The 18,820-nt window shown below is 41.2% G+C and overlaps 1 protein-coding gene across 1 annotated transcript in view; it reads right to left on the reverse strand.

The window, feature by feature from the left end:
* Positions 1 to 254: 254 nt before the first annotated feature.
* IGLON5 (IgLON family member 5) overlaps positions 255 to 18,820 on the reverse strand; it is a 443,482-nt gene continuing 424,916 nt past the window's right edge. The window contains 2 exon segments of the mRNA XM_066607050.1: positions 255 to 2,163; positions 2,166 to 2,240. Of these exon segments, the coding sequence (XP_066463147.1) occupies positions 2,135 to 2,163; positions 2,166 to 2,240 (104 nt within the window). The 3' untranslated portion in view covers positions 255 to 2,134.

Here is an 18,820-nt window from a genome sequence, read left to right on the forward strand (position 1 = left end):
GGCTATCCTCCAGATGGACCTGTCTTTCTTACATCCCCTATAGCTTGCGCTAGAGAGACAGTTGTCTCCAGTTGACTTCCTCCTGCAGACCTATATTATAGAATGTATGGGTTCACAATACGTCTGCTGTCCCTACCATCCATCATCTGACCTCGGAGGCAGACTTCTCTACTGTTATGCAGGTTTTTATAGAAATTTTTGTTAGACATAAGAAACGGACGAGTCTTCAAAAAAAATATCACCCAGATCTGAAGTAGAGTTTTCTCTCTGTTATATTATAACACTTTATACATTTGTTGCCAATATTCACAAGTATCTTTTATCATTTTGCAAAAAAAAAACCAAAGTCATCCCAGATAAATGAAAGAAAAATCTGCCTAGAATTTCCATTGATGAGCCATCAGATGCCCCAACATAAATGCTAAACACCCCTCCCCCGCACGCAGGAACAAAGAATGTGAAATCCCAGAATGCATTGCTTTGACGCACACCTTGGAAGCTCTTGTTGGGGCCGTTTTTGCTGATCGGCCTCCTGTGTATCTGTTATGGAGAGGTGAATGGGACAAACAGACGCCGGGACAAAGACACGCTTGGGGCAGGCCCATGTTTTTTTGGGGGGGGTGAAGGGGGAGCAAGGGTAATCTCCCCCATTGGCTGCTTTTTAAGAGGTTTATAGGACATTTTTGGAGGGGATCCTAGGAATTACAGGCCCCAGAAAAAAAAATTAAAATGGACAACAGAAGCTTGATAATTTTGCTAACCTAAGCCCCTTCAATCTCCACACAGTGCAAATTACAAACATTAACAGGCCGCAAGGATTGAGTCCATTCCAATGTCAGCATAACTCAATGGGGAGTAAGGGCGGACCTGGGGGCTTGCAATCAGTGATAGGACCATGCAGACAGACAGCTAACAGTCAGACAATACTCAAGGCCCTTTGATCCCCTTCTTTTTCATCTACAAAAGGGGCACAGGGTCTGTATAATACCCACAAGAATGTCACAGACACTGGTGATGAATGACAGGCATATGAAACTAGAAGGGACTGTGCGTTATCCCTTATGTATCTCAAGATTTTCATATTTAAGGTTCTAGTTGCATACTCTCCCTGCTGTCCCTGATATGTTGGGTACAACATCCATTAAACACCCATCACCCAACCTTCAAACCAACGTTTGTGGTTCTCCGTGCTCTACTAGGGGATCCAAACCCAACTTGCTCTTGTAATGTCCACATTTTTTGGAGGACAGGAGATGCAGGTACAAAACACTGATGATCCACTAAGTCTTAATTGTATCCAACTTGTTGTAGTATAGAGGTCCGGATAGTCTTCTAGGAAATAATGGAGAAGACCTTACCCAGTAGGATATCTACTGAACTGATGTCACACTCGGTTCATGTTCTATCTCATATAGTTTGAAACCTCGCAGAATTGTGGGTTGAGATGTCCACATTGGTGGCTATAATAGGGTATAAATTCCACACATACTTCACTGGAAGTATCGACGTTGGTTTGGTGAGGGGTTTGGAGGGGATCATGTACACAGTAATGGTGATGGAGACACAAGGTCAGGCAGGGGAGCTGACTCGTAACATTAAGGTGGCTGGAGAAGATCCATTCATGAAGAGAAATGAGGTACATTGGGCATCTACACTTAAGTCTTCTGCCCTCCCAGAGCTGAAGATGGTTGCTGTCTCTTCAGTGCTGCAAGGGGCAAAATTGCAAATTAATGTCTTCTAAAACACTAATGAGGTTCATCTTGATTGGCAATCACTGTCTTCTTACTCCGCCTCTCGCAAAAAAGGATCCTTCTAATTGTTTCCCGAATTTTTATCTGGAGTCTTAATGTTTTCTAGTGTACAATGGCCCACTCAAAGGTCTTTTTTTTTTTAATCACTGGTAAAATCCACCTCTCTCCTCCCTTTTAAAAGGCGAAGAAAGTCAATGATGCGTTGTTTTCAAAAATGCATAATTTGTTCCCTCACAGTGTTGGATTCCATCTAAAAAAAAATAATTTTTTTCATGTTTTGTTGTTTTTTATGTTTTTGTATTTTGTTGTGATGTAATTTTTTTTGTTTAATACTCTTTCACTGCCTGTCTTGATAATTATTTCCAGAAATTCTTTTTTTTTTTCTAATTTAGATTGTACGTAAGAGGGAGACTAACGTGAAAGACACAACTGCGAGAAGAAGAGGCGATACTGTATACGTCACGCTGTGGTTGGGAGCCGAACCGGGTTCTGGAAGAGAGAAGGAGAGAAGAAACGTGTGAGGATAGAGAAGAAAAACACATTCCATACAATGGAGATAAGACTGCACCAGATTACAGAATGTAAGAAGTTGAATTCTAGTTCACTGAAGACGTCATTTTGCCCGAAGGCTTGACTGGCCTTGAAAGCTTAGCAAAATCAAAAGAAGTCCATTTTGTATGATGTTTACAATATAGTTTGAGTTGCTGTAGCCTTGAAATGTTTCTGCTTAGATTTGTTGTGTTTTTCTATAACAGAAAAAGGTTGTTCAGGCTGCAAAACAAGATATTTTCTCTCCCCCTGTCCACGATAGGGGTTAAACGGAATGTCCACCTTTAGATACCTTGTTGTTTTAAGGTGCAGAATTCTATGCTAATTAGTTTGCTAATACATCGTCATTACGTCTAAAGCATTATTTCTCTAACACAAAGCTTGAAAGCTCCTAAGTAGACATAGGGTTAAAGGGCTTGTATCAGAATGACAACGTATCCCCCAATTTACAGGCTAGGGGATAACTTGATGAACGTGGGGGCCTCATGGCTGAGACCCCACCGATCCAGAGAATGGGAATTCCATGTCCCCCTCTGCCTGTCACTGTGGGACTGATTCCCACAGTGACAGGCAGAGGGGGACATGGGATTCGCTCCCCATTGTGACATAAGAATGAATAGAGCGCTGGCTGAGCATGCGCGGCTCTAGCTTCATTCATTTCAGTAGGGTTGACAGAAACACCCAAGCACCTGCCACTCAACTATCTCCAGCAGTCCCATTGATACTTAATGGAGCGGCAGTGTGCTTGCACAACCAGCGCTCTATATAGTCTTTTCGCTGTGGCCTATGCAGTAAGCCCACAGTGAGGAGGATGGGGGACATGGGAGCTCTGTTCTCGGAGTTGGTGGAGGTCTCATTGGTGAGACCTCTGCTGATCAGCAAGTTATACCTTGTCCTGTGGACAGGGGAAAACGTGTGATTCTGATACAACCCATCTAGATGATACAACTTTGACTCCCTCCTGCCACATTTAGGGGGAGCCTGTTATACATTGTGTTATTATACGTTGAGTTAGGGCGGCTCACAGGTACCGAGTATAGTTGTGCCTGAACTAGGCTTTTTTGTCACCTCTCTGGCCGTTCAAACTCCGTGCCATAGCGCAGGGTATGAAAATAGGTCCTGGTATTAGCTATGTCCTGGAAGTATAGGGCATGTCCTATCTGTTCTTGTCCGTACAATTAACGGACAAGAATCCCGATAGTGAAAACGAAATCACTCAAATTCATTGAAATCAGTGGTTTCATTTTAATTATCACGGCCGTATAAAGCTGGAGAACCACCCCTTCTATGTATAACATTATGCAGAAAGCTCTCCTCAGCTCCCCCTAGTGCTGGTTGCAGGCAGTCAGAAAGTTATTTTGTATAGATGCAGAAAAGTTGAACTTGTTTCATAACACGTTAAGAAAACCTTCTGTATCACAGTTTATTTGCCCTTTCCATTGTTGTCAATGGCTTTCATTGTGTTAAGTTTGGATTGGATGATAGCATTTTAATGGTTTAGGGCGAATGCCCACGGACGGATTTATGCCATGATCCCCGTGGCGTAAATCCGTGGTGGAATAACGCAGCTATTAGGTTCTATTGGACCTAATGATTAAGTCCTCACATGTGGGATTCCGCTATTGATTTACACCGTGAAAAAAAAATCGCGGCATGTTCTATTTTACTGCGTTTTTCCGCTGTGGGAGGTCTCTATTAATATAGTAATAATGGAGATCGTGCAAAAATGTGGTAAAAAGTGCGTTTTTCCACGATCCCCAGTGGGGGCTGTTTTTTTTATCCCTGCGGGATTCCCGTGGTGTGAAACGGTGGACGTATCCCGCTCCATCCGTGGGCAGGAGGCCTTAAGAGAAATAAAGTCATCAGTCAAGTTAAACTTTGTTACATCTGTAGCCTTATATCTACACTGGGGATATTTAGACATTGGTTTAAGGAAATAAATCTTCATTTTATGAGACATTTAGCAACTTTAAAATATATAATGTCTTCCCATTTCTTACTATTTTTAAGATCTATATTTGCTGTCAGTGAATAGGACAATTCTTGCTAATATTCCACTGCTCTACAGACCACTTCCCACATCCGAGGGTTTGTTACACTTGTATCCAGTCCTGGTAATTCTTAGTAGTGACGTGTCAGCTCTGTCTTAATAGTTTCTACATGTAAATGCAGGTAAAATGTAGCACAATTGGACAGACAAGTCGTCTCTGGTCTGCGTGGACTAAGGAGGTGTCACCACTCACAGGCACAAGGTGACAACTGTCATCCAGTGTGGTCAGTAGGAGGGTTGTTGTCACCAGTGTAGGGTTTATTGTAGAATAAAATATATTCATTTCATGAGCGTGAAAAAGAAATAAAACTGACTGAAAAGTAAACAAAGGACAAAGTCATTGCCAAATTATATATTATACATGGGTGTAAAATATATAAGTTACCTTTTATTGTGCACTATATGTTTTAATAGGGAAGTCATCATTTTGGATTTTTAGAATCTTTTTACCTCTCAGTGGAAAACATATTCATATGAGATAGAAAGACAGATAGATAGATAGATAGATAGATAGATAGACAGACAGACAGACAGACAGACAGACAGATAGATAGATAGATAGATATGGGATAGATAGATAGATAGATAGATAGATAGATAGATAGATAGATAGATAGATATGGGATAGATAGATAGATATGGAATAGATAGATAGATATGAGATAGATAGATAGATAGATAGATATGAGATAGATAGATATGAGATAGATAGATGGATATGAGATAGATAGATAGATAGATAGATATGAGATAGATAGATAGATAGATAGATATGAGAGAGATAGATATGAGATAGATAGATAGATAGATAGATAGATAGATAGATATGAGAGAGATAGATAGATAGATAGATAGATAGGAGATAGATAGATATGAGATAGATAGATTGATATGAGAGAGATAGATAGATAGATTTGAGATAGATAGACATATGATAGATAGATAGATAGATAGATAGATAGATAGATAGATAGATAGATAGATAGATAGATAGATAGATATGAGATAGAGAGATAGATAGATATGAGATAGATAGATAGATAGAGAGATAGAGAGATAGATATGAGATAGATATGAGATAGATAGATAGATTGATATGAGAGAGATAGATAGATATATAGATAGATTTGAGATAGATAGATAGATAGATAGATAGATAGATAGATAGATATGAGAGAGATAGATATGAGATAGATAGATAGATAGACAGACAGATATGAGATAGAGAGATAGATAGATAGATATGAGATAGATAGATAGATTGATAAGAGAGATAGATAGATAGATAGATAGATAGATAGATAGATAGATAGATAGATTTGAGATAGATATGAGAGAGATAGATATGAGAGAGAGATATGAGATAGATAGATAGATAGATAGATATGAGATAGATAGATAGATAGATAGATAGATAGATAGATAGATAGATACCCTGTTTCCCTGAAAATAAGACATACCCTGAAAATAAGACACAGCATGATTTTCCAGAATTTTTGAGGATGCAAAATGATTTTTCAGGCTTTTTGAGGATGTTTGAAATATAAGCCCTACTCCAAAATTAAGCCCTGCTAACAGTTAATTTAAAAAGTCAATTTAAATAGTGTCCAGGCAGCTATACATGTATAAAAGTTAAACCTTTTTGAACAAAAATTAATATAAGACACTGTCTTATTTTTGGGGAAACAAGATAGATAGATAGATATGAGATAGATAGATATGCGATAAATAGATAGATAGATAGGTAGATAGATAGATATGAGATAGATAGATAGGAGATAGATAGATAGATAGATAGATAGATAGATAGATAGATAGATAGATAGATATGAGATAGATAGATAGGAGATAGATAGGAGATAGATGGATAGATAGATAGATCAATATGAGATAGATAGATAGATGGATAGATAGATAGATAGATAGATAGATAGATAGATAGATAGATATGAGATAGATAGATAGGAGATAGATAGATGGATATGAGATAGATCGATATGAGATAGATAGCTAGATAGACAGATATGAGATAGATATATAGATATGAGATAGATAGATATATAGATAGATAGATAGATAGATATGAGATAGATAGATATATATGAGATAGATAGATAGGAGATAGATAGATGGATATGAGATAGATCGATATGAGATAGATAGCTAGATAGACAGATATGAGATAGATATATAGATATGAGATAGATAGATATATAGATAGATAGATATGAGATAGATAGATATATATGAGATAGATAGATAGGAGATAGATAGATGGATATGAGATAGAGGATAGATAGATAGATATATATGAGATAGATAGATAGATGGATAGATAGATATAAGATAGATAGATGGATAGATAGATATGAGATAGATAGATAATACATAAAGCTAATTATTATGATGAGCATAGCTTCCCATCTGCTCACACTCCCTGCTATAATATGAATGTGTTTGTGTTTTTATTCCACCATTTATCTCATATTTTATGTACGCATTCTCCTCCCAAGCGTCAAGATGGATAATTTCTTGATGGTAATTTCAATATCTCCAGATTTCTACGGCCGCTCAGTCTTGTCTTGGTGATTAGGATGACAGCTCACTTTCTCTTATTTTATCATTGACAGTGTTAGCAGTGTAAAGTTTGATGAAAAACAAAAATGTAAAAAATTGACAAAGTAACTCCCACTGCAACTCATTATTCCGTCGACAGGACATCCAGGATATAAATACGCTTGTAGGGTAATCAGTCATTGTGATTGCTGCTGGAAATGAGCTGTGACCAATTTGTACTTTATTGTTTGTATTGGATCTTAAAAGAATTGTCTGAGAGTAAAACAAAAATGCTAAAACAGCGCCACTCTTGTGCACAGGCTGTGTGTGGTATTGCAGCTCTGCACTGTTCACTGTGGGTAAGAGTGGAGTTGTTTCTGGGGAAATGAGCCTAATTTTTCTAGTCCCATACAATCCTTTGAAGGGTAGACTCCTCATCTGAACATCATTTTGCTGTTTGAATCTACATATTGCCTTCATACAAGAGAAGCAACATTGTAAATGCTTTTCTTTTCTTATCTTGTACTTATCTGAAGGCGACCCTCTGGTTTCAGGACAATATTCTGTCCTGGGACTGGAGGGTTTGGGAGTATACAACCTGCACATGTTCATCCAGTCCACCAGTTCTGCTCCCAATTTTGATCTGTCCAAGATGACCGCTGCAATTTTCTATCTAGCTAATGCACATTGTGCGCTGCTCTTTGTTTAACCAGTACTGATCATGTGAGCAGCCTTGGCCAATCAGAGAGCATTTAGAGTGCGTTGGTAGTCTAATACTACAAATGAACTATGGTGATTAGGTTGTCTGAAGATAGCATTGACCATCTTGGACAACCGAAAATGGGACCCTTGGGCCGCCTGCACATGGGCGGATTTGCATTGCGGAATCAGGAGCGGGTGTCCGCCTCTGGATTCCACAGCAAATACCGCCCATCAGAGGCGTAACTTGAAGCTTCTGGGCCCCAATGCAAAACCTGTAACAGGGCCCCCAACTATAATGCTTTATTCATTGTACTGGGCTCCCTATATGAAGAAGAGAGGCCTTATGGGCCCCCTAAGGCTCCTGGGTCCAATCACATCCTCTGCATCCCCTATAGTTACGCCCCTGCTGCCCATAGAATGCTATGGCAAAATGCGTTTTCCTCTACACAAGCGGAAATCAATTGCAATTTTCCGCTCGCGGAGGAGAAATTGCAGCATGCTTCATTTCTGTGTGGATTCTGCACGGATGCAATGGAAGCCATCCAATCCACGGCCGTTCCACAATGACGTTGCGGAAAGGTTGTGGATACAGCGTCATCGCCTAGCGACGACGCAGGATAAGCCAGGATTTAAAAAAAAAACAAAAAACTATACTGTGCCTGTCTGATGGCTCGCCCTGTGGACCACCCGCAGTACAGCCAGCGAAAGAAGAAAGCAGGGACGTGCGGATGCCGGCCAGGGACAGGGTTGGATTGCGCTGTGGCCTCCTGCATGCAGAATCCGACCCGGTCGTGTGCAGCCAGCCTTAACCAGCAGAACGGACAGCAGAGAAGAACAATGACAGGTTATATGCTAGGCTTGTGGTCCCAGGACAGAATTTGGTCCCAAAACAGGAGGGTCTTATAGTCCAATCACCCCGGAGCTGCATTCAGACACTATGGGGAGAGCTAAGTGATAAGAAAGCTTGTAGATACAGCTCTGGAAGTGATTGGAGTCATATTAATTACCTATGAGTCATCAGTGAGCACAACTCATTCTCACCATAGGGTTATTGTTTGATCTCTGCACAGCACGGTCTCTGGAAACTGTTTGTAGGCTATTACATGGAGACTAGAATGAAATGACTGGGAACTAAATGTTGGTCCTGGGCGCTGTAGGAAGTATTATTTGAGCATTATATAACCTTTTTTGTAGGCACTATATAGCGCTATTATAGGTATCTGGCCTCTTTTGATTGGCAGTGTGGTTCTTTTGTTATTAGGGCACTATATAGCGGTATTATCTGGGCACTGTTACGTACTACTGATTGGCAATGCAGTTCTCTGTTATTTTGGCACTGTATGGTGGTTTTATTTGGAATCTCTTTTGTACTATTGATTGGTAATACAGTTGTTTGGGCAATGTATGGCGGTATTATCTAACATTTTTTTGTACTATTTATTGGCAATGCAGTCATCTGCAATATGAACACTGTTTAGTGGTATTATTTGGAATCTCTTTTGTACTATTGATTGGTAATGCAGTCATTTGGGCAATGTATGGCGGTATTATCTGGGGTTTCTTGTGTAGTATTGATTGGCAATGCACTCATTTGCAATTTGGCCACTGTTTGGTGGAATTATTTTGAATCTTGTTTTCACTATTGATTGGCAATGCAGTCATTTGCTATTTGAGCATTGTATGGTGGTATTAGGGCACAGCACAGTACTATTTGGACAATCTATGGTTGTTTCTAGCTATATCTAGTACCACAGACACTTTCTGGCATAATTTGTGCTCTGTATTAAGAGGTTACTATACAGACTATGCATATTGTTTTTCCCAGTGAAGGGAATGGGGACTCTTTGCTTTGGGGCCATATGATGTTCTGCCCCAGTACAATGTAATGTTAGGGCCACGTGAATTTTCACTAAGGTATATACAAAATCCTTACAATTCGAGACTCTGGTTTTGTTCCGGAGTCTTCCTCTTGGTCCCTGCACACTGACATATACATATTATTCTCAATGAGTACCAGACAAATAAAGATTATGTATATTCATGAGGGTCCTACCACAGTGACAGCTGACAAGAGTAAATGGTCTTCTCTCCACTTCGGAATATGTTATGCGGAAACTTTGTCTCTAAGTGACAAAGCCTCGAATACTCTCAGATGAAAGAAATGCATTATAAATGACTCCAAAACTCACTTAGAGCTGCAATCTATATGCCAGACTTTGTGGCGTCGTGGCCACATGCTGTGGGTTGCATACTTTATAGGTTGTTTTCAAGATGTTATTATTTTTTTATATTTCACTATATAAGGTGGACGAAAATTCTATATACAAAGTTTGTGAAAGTGTTGTGGATCTCAGATGCGACATAAGTGATTCACATATCACACTCGCTCTTCTCATGAGCATGAAGAAACACTTCTCGACAGGGGGCATCATCTTTGAGCCGCAGTAACGGAGGAGTTCCGTACAATTTCCTGGGACATGTGCCAATAGGCCCATGATAACGTGCAATTGTGTCTGCAGGCGGCTCTCGCCATGGAGGGCCACATCAAATCTACAAAGAAAAATGTGGAAACCAGCGCTCAGGGGAACGTGTATAGACTCTGGGAAATACAGGGAAGTGGTCGGGATAGTAGGGCTTAAGGGGGTTGTCCCGCGCCGAAACAGGGTTTTTTTTTTTGCATAGGCCCCCCGTTCAGCACAGGACAAACCCAAGGGATGTGTTGAAATAAAAAAAAAAAATTTTACTTACCCGAATCCCCTCTCTGCAACTTCTTCCTTCTTTTCCTCCAAGATGGCCACCGGGATCTTCACCCACGATGCACCGCGGGTCTTCTCCCATGGTGCACCGTGGGCTCTGTGCGTTCAATTGCCGATTTCAGCCTCCTGATTGGCTGGAATCAGCACACGTGATGGGGGCGGAGCTACGAGATGACGCGTAGAAGGGGGCGGAGCCAGAACACCGCTCGTGCCCGGACCGACCAGAAGGGAGAAAACCCTTCTGCGCAAGCACGTCTAATCGGGCGATTAGATGCTGAAATTAGACGGCACCATGGAGACGGGGACGCCAGCGCAGGGAAGGTGAGTATATAACTTCTGTATGGCACATATTTAATCACGATGTACATTACAAAGTACATTAATATGGCCATACAGAAGTATATAACCCCACTTGCTGCCGCGGGACAACCTCTTTAAGGTGTGTTTAGAAGTAATGATTATCTTTCAAAAATCGTTCAATTGAGGGAAAGTGAACGATAATTATTCAGTCTAAACGCGAGCCAACAATAGAATAATGAACCCGAATCATTTGCTTCTCATGGGCCTTGTGTTGGAAGAGTGTTAAGGCAGCAGAATGCAGTCCTAAGCTTTCTCTCACAACCTGAAAGTTGTGGGTTCATCCCAGCATGGTTCAGGTAGCCGGCTTAAGGTTGACTTAGCCTTCCATCCTTCCAAGTACCCAGCTTGGTGGGGGATAATAAACAAAAATTACCTGAAAGCGCTGCAGAATAAGTTGTGGCCTTAGGTGTAGCAGCGAACCCCTAACTGTTGGCTTCCCCTGGATACTGGGTGAGTAATAACATCCAGCCCAGCATTAGCAATCTCCCCAAAGTATTTTTTTTTAAGCTTTATTTTGCATGACCGTCTTTTCATTGTCATGTAGACATGTAGATTCTTCTAGCTGCAGAATCCAGTAGCGAAATCCAGCCGTGGCCGCAGACATGGACAGAAAAATACATTTTCTTACCTGTCCAGATCCAGCGCCGGTCTCCTACGTGACAGACGGATTTTCTTTCCTCAGCATGGCGGATTTGTCCGACACGCCGGCCGACGTGCGCAGTTCAATTTTTAAATTTCCTTCTTTCCCGCAGAGCCGCGGCACGTCCACAGTGACAGCTGCGGCTGTGCTGCGGATCAAGCGGCTACCATTGACTTCAATAGAAGCCGTCACTGTGGGATGCGCAGACAAATGGCGCATGCTGCGATTTCTTCCTGCGCATGTGATCCACACACCGCGAAAAAATTACACCAGCATGCTTTTAACTGTTCTGTGGATGCTATAGCATCCCTATGGGCGGCTTCGTTTGCGGATATCCCGCACGGGTTCCACAAATCAAATTCGCCGATGGACCTTGGGCCTTATGGTCCTGTGCAAGAGGCCAAATCACTTCCAATTCTGCCCTGCAGGGTCATTGTCTATCAGTAGTAGCCCTGGCTTCCATGCCAGTGTTACTTCCACCCTTCTGATGAGCTCCTAGAATCTATTTGCCCTGCCCTTTACCACACATGGATGATGATGCAGCCGCAGTTTCTGCATATCTGGCAGAACAATGAACACTGCATCACTAGTGATATAGCTTACAATGCCCTGGCCAGGAATACTATTGTACAGAACTACAACACATCGGTGGAAGCTTGGAAACCAGCCTGGTGGAGCAACACATGACCTGGTGTCTGATCTCTGTCAGGTTAGAAAGTTGGGAAGGAGGATACGCTGGGAAATTGGTGACAGATTAGCAACAGGTACATTGCTCTTATGCTTTTTAAAGCTGGACAACTCCTTTAAGTATCAAACCATCTGGGAGTGCTGCCCTCTTTATTTGCTATACTTTTCTTATGGAGGGCTGTATGCTTGACCAAGCCATGGAAAACCGAAGATGAAAATATCTTTTGTGCTCTTCAAGATCTCTGTACACTTTGGTACGTACATAGCAGGACATTGTTAAAGAAGATCATATATATTATTTTGGGCCACTTTGTATAATGGGAGTATGTACAGTCAACTTGCAATGCTTCCCCTTCCCCATGATCAGTCAAACCCAAACATTCTCTCAATTTACCACCAAGCCTCATATGCCACTGATGTCTTATCTACACGGCTCCAACTTTGTCTCCAATTGTCTCAGCTTGGCTTTTTCTAGGTTCCCACCATGATTGACCGCTGACTACTGTGAAATAGGCCAATAACAGATAAAGCCAAGGAAGGGAATGGATAGCTGGACCCCCTAGAGATGTCTATATTGAGACAACCTCTTTATAAAATTACTAGCATTATATATATTTTTTTTTTTCGGGTTTCCATCTGTTTTAGGAATATAAGATGACAACCAATATGGACACCATGATACTTCTTATAGGGTTTGTCATCAGCCTTTTTGGCAATCTTCACAGTAACTCTCTCCAGTTATACACTATGGCCTGTGACTTTCCAACAGTGGTAAAACTACAACCCTGCAGGCCGTCAAGGCATACTGAGAAGTTGTCATTTTGTCCCAGCTGGAGAGCCATTGGTTGGGGATCTCTAGGGAATGTTTCTAAGCTGATTTACGTGTCCAGCAAACTCCATCAAGTTCTATGGGAGATGTAATGGCTGTTACTGCTTTCCAAAGATCAGATAAAACTAAGAAATGACTAAATAGTGTCCCTGCTCCTTATTCACCATGGTGATAAAGCCGCTGGCAGATGCATTAGGACCATTCCCCAGGGTTGAAGGTTTTAGCCACAGGCAGCTACATGAAAAGCTTATGTTGTATGCAGACAACATGCTGCTGTTTTGGGAAGATTGGCCATGGTCTTTAGAGGAAGCCATGATTATCATTAATGATTGTTGGCACCCTATAAACTGGGATAAATCCTCTGTTATGACACTTGGCTAAACACAAAGTGACGACTAGAGGCCGGTCAGCTGAAAGTTATTCCTTCATTCAGATATTTGGGATTACAGATAAGTGAGCGAATTTCAACTTTTGAACTTCTGAACTGGGTCCAGCAGAAATCAGCAGCATGGTGCAAACGTCTCTCTGTAATTGGCAGGGTCAAGCCAGTTAAAATGATTTTCAGGCCTCAGAGTCTTTTCCTTTAGCATAATGCCCTCTTCGACTGTCTTTATATGTTTTTTTTATAAACCTAATGGCATTTTTAGGATTTAGTCAGGAATTAAATTACAAACACTACTACGTCCAAAGATGGTGGTTGTGTTGTGCCAGACCCCAGGATTAATTAAATTTCGGCAAACAACATCTTAAACACCGGGGGGGGGGGGGGAATTGACAACTGTATCATCCTGAGGCTTCATTTACACGAGCGCATATACAGCGCGTTTTTATGGCCGACTGATATACGCGACCATCTGAGGCATTGGTTTCCAATGCATATGTTCACGCGGGCGAATATACGGCACGTAAAAATATGCACTGGCGATTATACCGTGGGCAAAAAGATCGTTCTAGAACTATCTTTTGACCAAGATACAGCCGTGGCTCCCATAGATTTCTATGGTAGCTGGCAAAAAAACGGAGGTGGAAGCATTTTAGCCCCGTCCCACGCTGTGAAATGCTTAGAAGTGCCTCTATTTAGGCATTTGAAGGCATCCCGAGCATTTATGCCGAGCGAGGGGTTTCCAGGGTGTGATGTTTATTTTTATTTTTTTTGCTAAAAATGTCACTTACGGTCGTGTGAATGGACAAGAAAATACTAATTATCTCTGGCCGTGATCGTGGAAAATCGTCTATTCGTGCAAATTTACGGCGTAGATGAGAAAACATAAAAATGCATACAGTCGTGTGAAAGAGCCTTTAGTGTAGATGATTGGACATGCCTTGCCTCTAACCAATTGTCAAGGCAGGTACATTTCTTCTAACCCCATGCCCTGCTCCCACACTGAGTGTTATCTATAAATTATGGCTTAAAGTCAAGAAATCCGTTGCGGCAGATGGCTAGACTGATAACGCTCCAATCTGGGAGAATACAATATACCCAGAATTTCAAAAGCTGCAGGGTTTTGAGCCTTAGCGAAGAAGTGGAGAGGATAGCAGAGTCCATTTATTTGTGACAGCCAGTTTAAATCATTTGATATACCTCAACAGGAGTTTAGTTTGCCACTTGGCTAATTGTATCAATACATGTATGATAAATGATAGGCATGCATATACATGTATACATGCATATATACAGTACAAGACAAGCTTACCCCTTACATCCCAGTCATCCTCTATAGATGTAGTGACTTGGACTGACAACACTAGGACTATAATATCCCTGCATTCTAAACACAACTATAAAAAGTGGTCCAGTAATATAAAATCATGGTGGGAGTAAGATGTTGTCCAATGAGTGACGACTGCTGGGTGGAAAGACTATAGGCCATCAAAGCGTCCCTTAGTGAGTCACATAGGCTCTCACGACTTTAGTTGATTCATAGAGTCTATAAAACCCCACTCCTGTATAAAATGGTTTATAGACTGGCTTGAATGAGGTCGGGGTGTACAATGCCGGAGGCTGACTTGCTCCATGTCATATGGAGTTGTTCTAGAATAGGTTATTTTGGGGGAGACATAATTAAGCTCGTTAACTCTGTTTATGACTGTCATTTGCCTCTTGATTCCCTCGTTTGCTTGCTTGGTTATATCTCTGAACCTGTTGTAGCAGACAGTCATGGGCTAGCCATTCTGTGATTATTATGCTTGGCCCAGAAACCCATTGCTTTTTACTGGAGCATCCAAGAATGGTGAAATTTGTTGCCAAAGTCAATGCTACACTTTGGCTTGAAAAATACATTTTCATGAAAAGATGTATCATTCAGAAATTTGAAGACGTATCGGCATCCTGATTAAATACACTGGGTCTCGCCCTCTTAATATCTGTGTGGTCTACGGTACTTGTAGGTGGGATAACGTAGAGGAGTTCCTGGTCTGCGGCTCTCTTAAGACTATGTACCTAACTCTTCGTTAAGGGTTTAGTGTCTTATGTTTGTGCCTTACTTTATACTTTTAGAACTTGGCATGATCTCCCAGGTGCAGAGCGCTCCTATACCCAGTAAGTACTTTGATTTAATAGGCAATGTATGGGTAGTTCTCTTTATGGGGAGGTGGGATACTTACCCTGCACAGTTTGGACTGCTTCCTCATCTATTCTTGAATATACAGAACTGAGCAAAACTTTTAGGCAGGTGCGTAAAAACGAAGTAAGAACTTAGAAGGCATCTGATTGACTCCAAATTTATTTTGTAGCAGGACAACGACCCCAAGCATCCAGCCAGCGTCATTAACAACTATCTTCAGTTTAAAGAAGAACAAGGAGTCCTGGAAGTGATGATATGGCCCCACAGACCACTGATCTCAACATCATCCGGTCTGTCTGGGATTACATGAAGAGACAGATGGAGTTGAGCAAGCTACATCCACAGAAGATCTATGCTTAGTTCTCCAAGATGTTTAGAACAACCTCCCTGCAGACTTCCTTCAAAAACTGTGTGCAAATGTACCTAGAAGAACTGATGCTATTCTGAAGACAAAGGGCTGGTCACACCAGATATTGATTAGATTTCTCTTTTGTTCTTTGACTTTGCATTTTGTCATTTGACAAAACTATTAACTATTTCCAATCCACTGTCTGATGCCTTCCTGCATTCTGATTGAAGCTCGTACAGCTCCAATGTCAGAAGACGTCCGACAGGGTATTCTTACCGTCTATTGCCAGCCACTCTGCTGTTGGAGCCTCTCTGGCGCACACACACTGGCTTTAGCCAGCAGATGGCACCGTTGTATAACAGCAAAAAGAGAAAGCCTTTTAGGAAACCCTGAATCCAAAATTGTATTGGAAAGGGTTAACACTTCTATTATTGAAAGTATTCTTCCTTTGCAGCATTCTTTCTACACCTGCCTAAAACTTTTTCACAGCACTGTATTTCCACAGTGGATTTCCACTAATCATAGCGGACTGTACGTTTTGGACTTAGTGGTCAACACTACCTCACGTGGTCGGGGAAGTAGAGGGATTGTTGATTTATTGTTTAATATTGTAAAAACATTCAATAAAAAATATTTGATACAAAGGAAGATATGATTTAAGAGATTTTTTTTGCATTTTGATGTAAAACGATTACTCAAGAACTTTGATTTCCTGGGATTTTTGGATTTTAGGAGGAATTGCTCTTTAAATGCAAGGAAATAGTGATAAAGATCTTATTTGCTGTGTGCAGTCAGTGGAATTTGGTTTGTAATAGAAAGCTACAGAGAGAATGCGTCGAATCTCTGCTGATATGGAGGCAGGGAGTAGTGTTGTAGGTGTTTGGCAGTAGTCCCGGTATATGCGTGTGCCAAGACATTGCTAAATGATGTAAATGATGGTGGTCTCGGGGGAGTAACCCTATGAAATTGTTATTATTTGGAAAACAATAGTAATATGCGCTAGTACACCCTGTAATGGAAATTGCGGTGGAATTTTACAGTCAGACCAGATGTTGGTCGAGATCCAGACCTATTGCTTTGCTTTCAGAATCTAAATTTCATTGAACAGCATCCGTGAGTTCCAAGCCCCATGGCACCGACCCACGGACTTCAAAATCTATTCCAGTAAACTCTAGGAATATTGGAGAAATTTGGGCTACAGGTCTAAGAACTCCAACACAGGAGGAGATGGCTTGTCAGCAATGATATTGATGGGATATGCTCAGATGTATTTTGCAGACACCTTCCATGCATGATTCTTGCCCGTGGTCAATGAAATGATGGAAACCAGTCCCATAAAGATAAGGGAGGATTATATCCATTTTGAAACTTCAATGTGTATCGAGCACCTGCTCTTAGTTTTGACTATTCTATGGGTTATTTCAATGGTTGGAAGAGCATGTTGTCCCCTATATAAGGTCCATGTATGGGCTGTATACATAGAACAGACCGTTTCTGTGTGTAGCTCAAAAAAGCCAATTCATCTAAGCGTTGGTCTTTGGGAGGAAATCTGAAGAACATGCAAACCCATGGAGGTTTTGCTCTCAGGATTCCTTTTCAGGAACCAGTCACTACTGTTTCACAATTAAAAGTATTGTGCTGCATTTTTTTTACTGCTTACCACTGGAAGCTGCTATTTTCCCTTAAAGCTGTCCGTAACCAAGATGATCAATATTGCCTCTTGCAGAAGCCATCTTTCTTCCTGTTTGGGCCTACTTAATAGGGGGTTGTCCTAGTTCTGGCTGTTTTGCTGTAGGAAGCAGACAGCTCCGTACATTACACAGTGGCCTGAATCGGTACTGCAGTCTGAGTCCTATTGAAATGAATGGGTAGTAGTACCAACTTGGGCTACTATGCAATGTATGGAGTTGTCTGCTTCCTTCAAAAAACAGCTAGAAGTGGAACAATCTATGCTGACATTGAATAGGCTTTGTTTAAGCCCTGTTTGCCTAGCTCCAGTCTCATACCCCAGGGGATTCTCTTTCTCAGACTGCTTCCATGGCTCTATCGATTTCCCACTACCTACTGATCACCTTGCAAGCCATCTCTTTGAAGAACCTTACCACCCATTTTCACTCCATTCAGTGCTTGGCCTCTAGACAATTGGATTCCAGCTGTGACCCACCAGTATTGCAATAATTGCCTTTGGTGGATTCAAATCCAGGACCCAATTGCTATAAGCAAATTGATTGTGGCACCCACTTCCCTTAGTTGCAGCCAATTTTGATGGATGAAAGTGAGGGGGTTGATCATCTTACCTATGCATCCACATCTGAAAATAGAACAATTCTTTAATTCATGTTTACACGTAAAAGTCACTGGCGCATACCAGTTTGGGGTTAAAATGTGACTTTTAAAAGTAAAATTTGAAAAAGGATGAAATAACTCGACTCCCAAAAGAAAAAGTTTTTTTTTAAATTAGAGTAAGGCAAAAAAGTGCAACTTTATGGCATAAATCTCCTAGAAAACATAGAAAGATTTTTTGCCTATCCGAGAGGTCAAAATGCGCCGAATGTATTACAAGTGCTAAATTTATTTGGTGCAAATCTTTCTCAACTTGAATTGGTATATGTTTACCATTGCGTCCATAAAGGGTCACATCCACACTTTACCTAATTTCCAAAGAGACCCGTTAACCCATCAGTATGTGTTTGGATATCGTGTTTTTTTTTGTGGATTTTGTGATTGGCAGCCAGAATGTTTATGGGAAAAGCATGCAAACATCATGCTGGACTCATATCCATGTCTCTACAAGACAGCAAAGGTGACACAAAATGTTTATTAAGACTTGGCTAGTTTCAGTTGCAACAACATGCAGGCACCACGGTGGCTGTAACAGCTATTCCAAAACCATGAAAACGTGGATTGACAACCCACCACAAGCAGCCTCGAAGGCCAGAGTGAAGAGACCTGAGATTGAAGACTCGTTGGCATTGGCAATGTTATGTCGAAAACATTTACCACTTGTTACAAGGCTATTAGGCGCAC

Source organism: Eleutherodactylus coqui, chromosome 6 (genome assembly GCF_035609145.1).
Source record: "Eleutherodactylus coqui strain aEleCoq1 chromosome 6, aEleCoq1.hap1, whole genome shotgun sequence".
Taxonomy (NCBI): domain Eukaryota; kingdom Metazoa; phylum Chordata; class Amphibia; order Anura; family Eleutherodactylidae; genus Eleutherodactylus; species Eleutherodactylus coqui.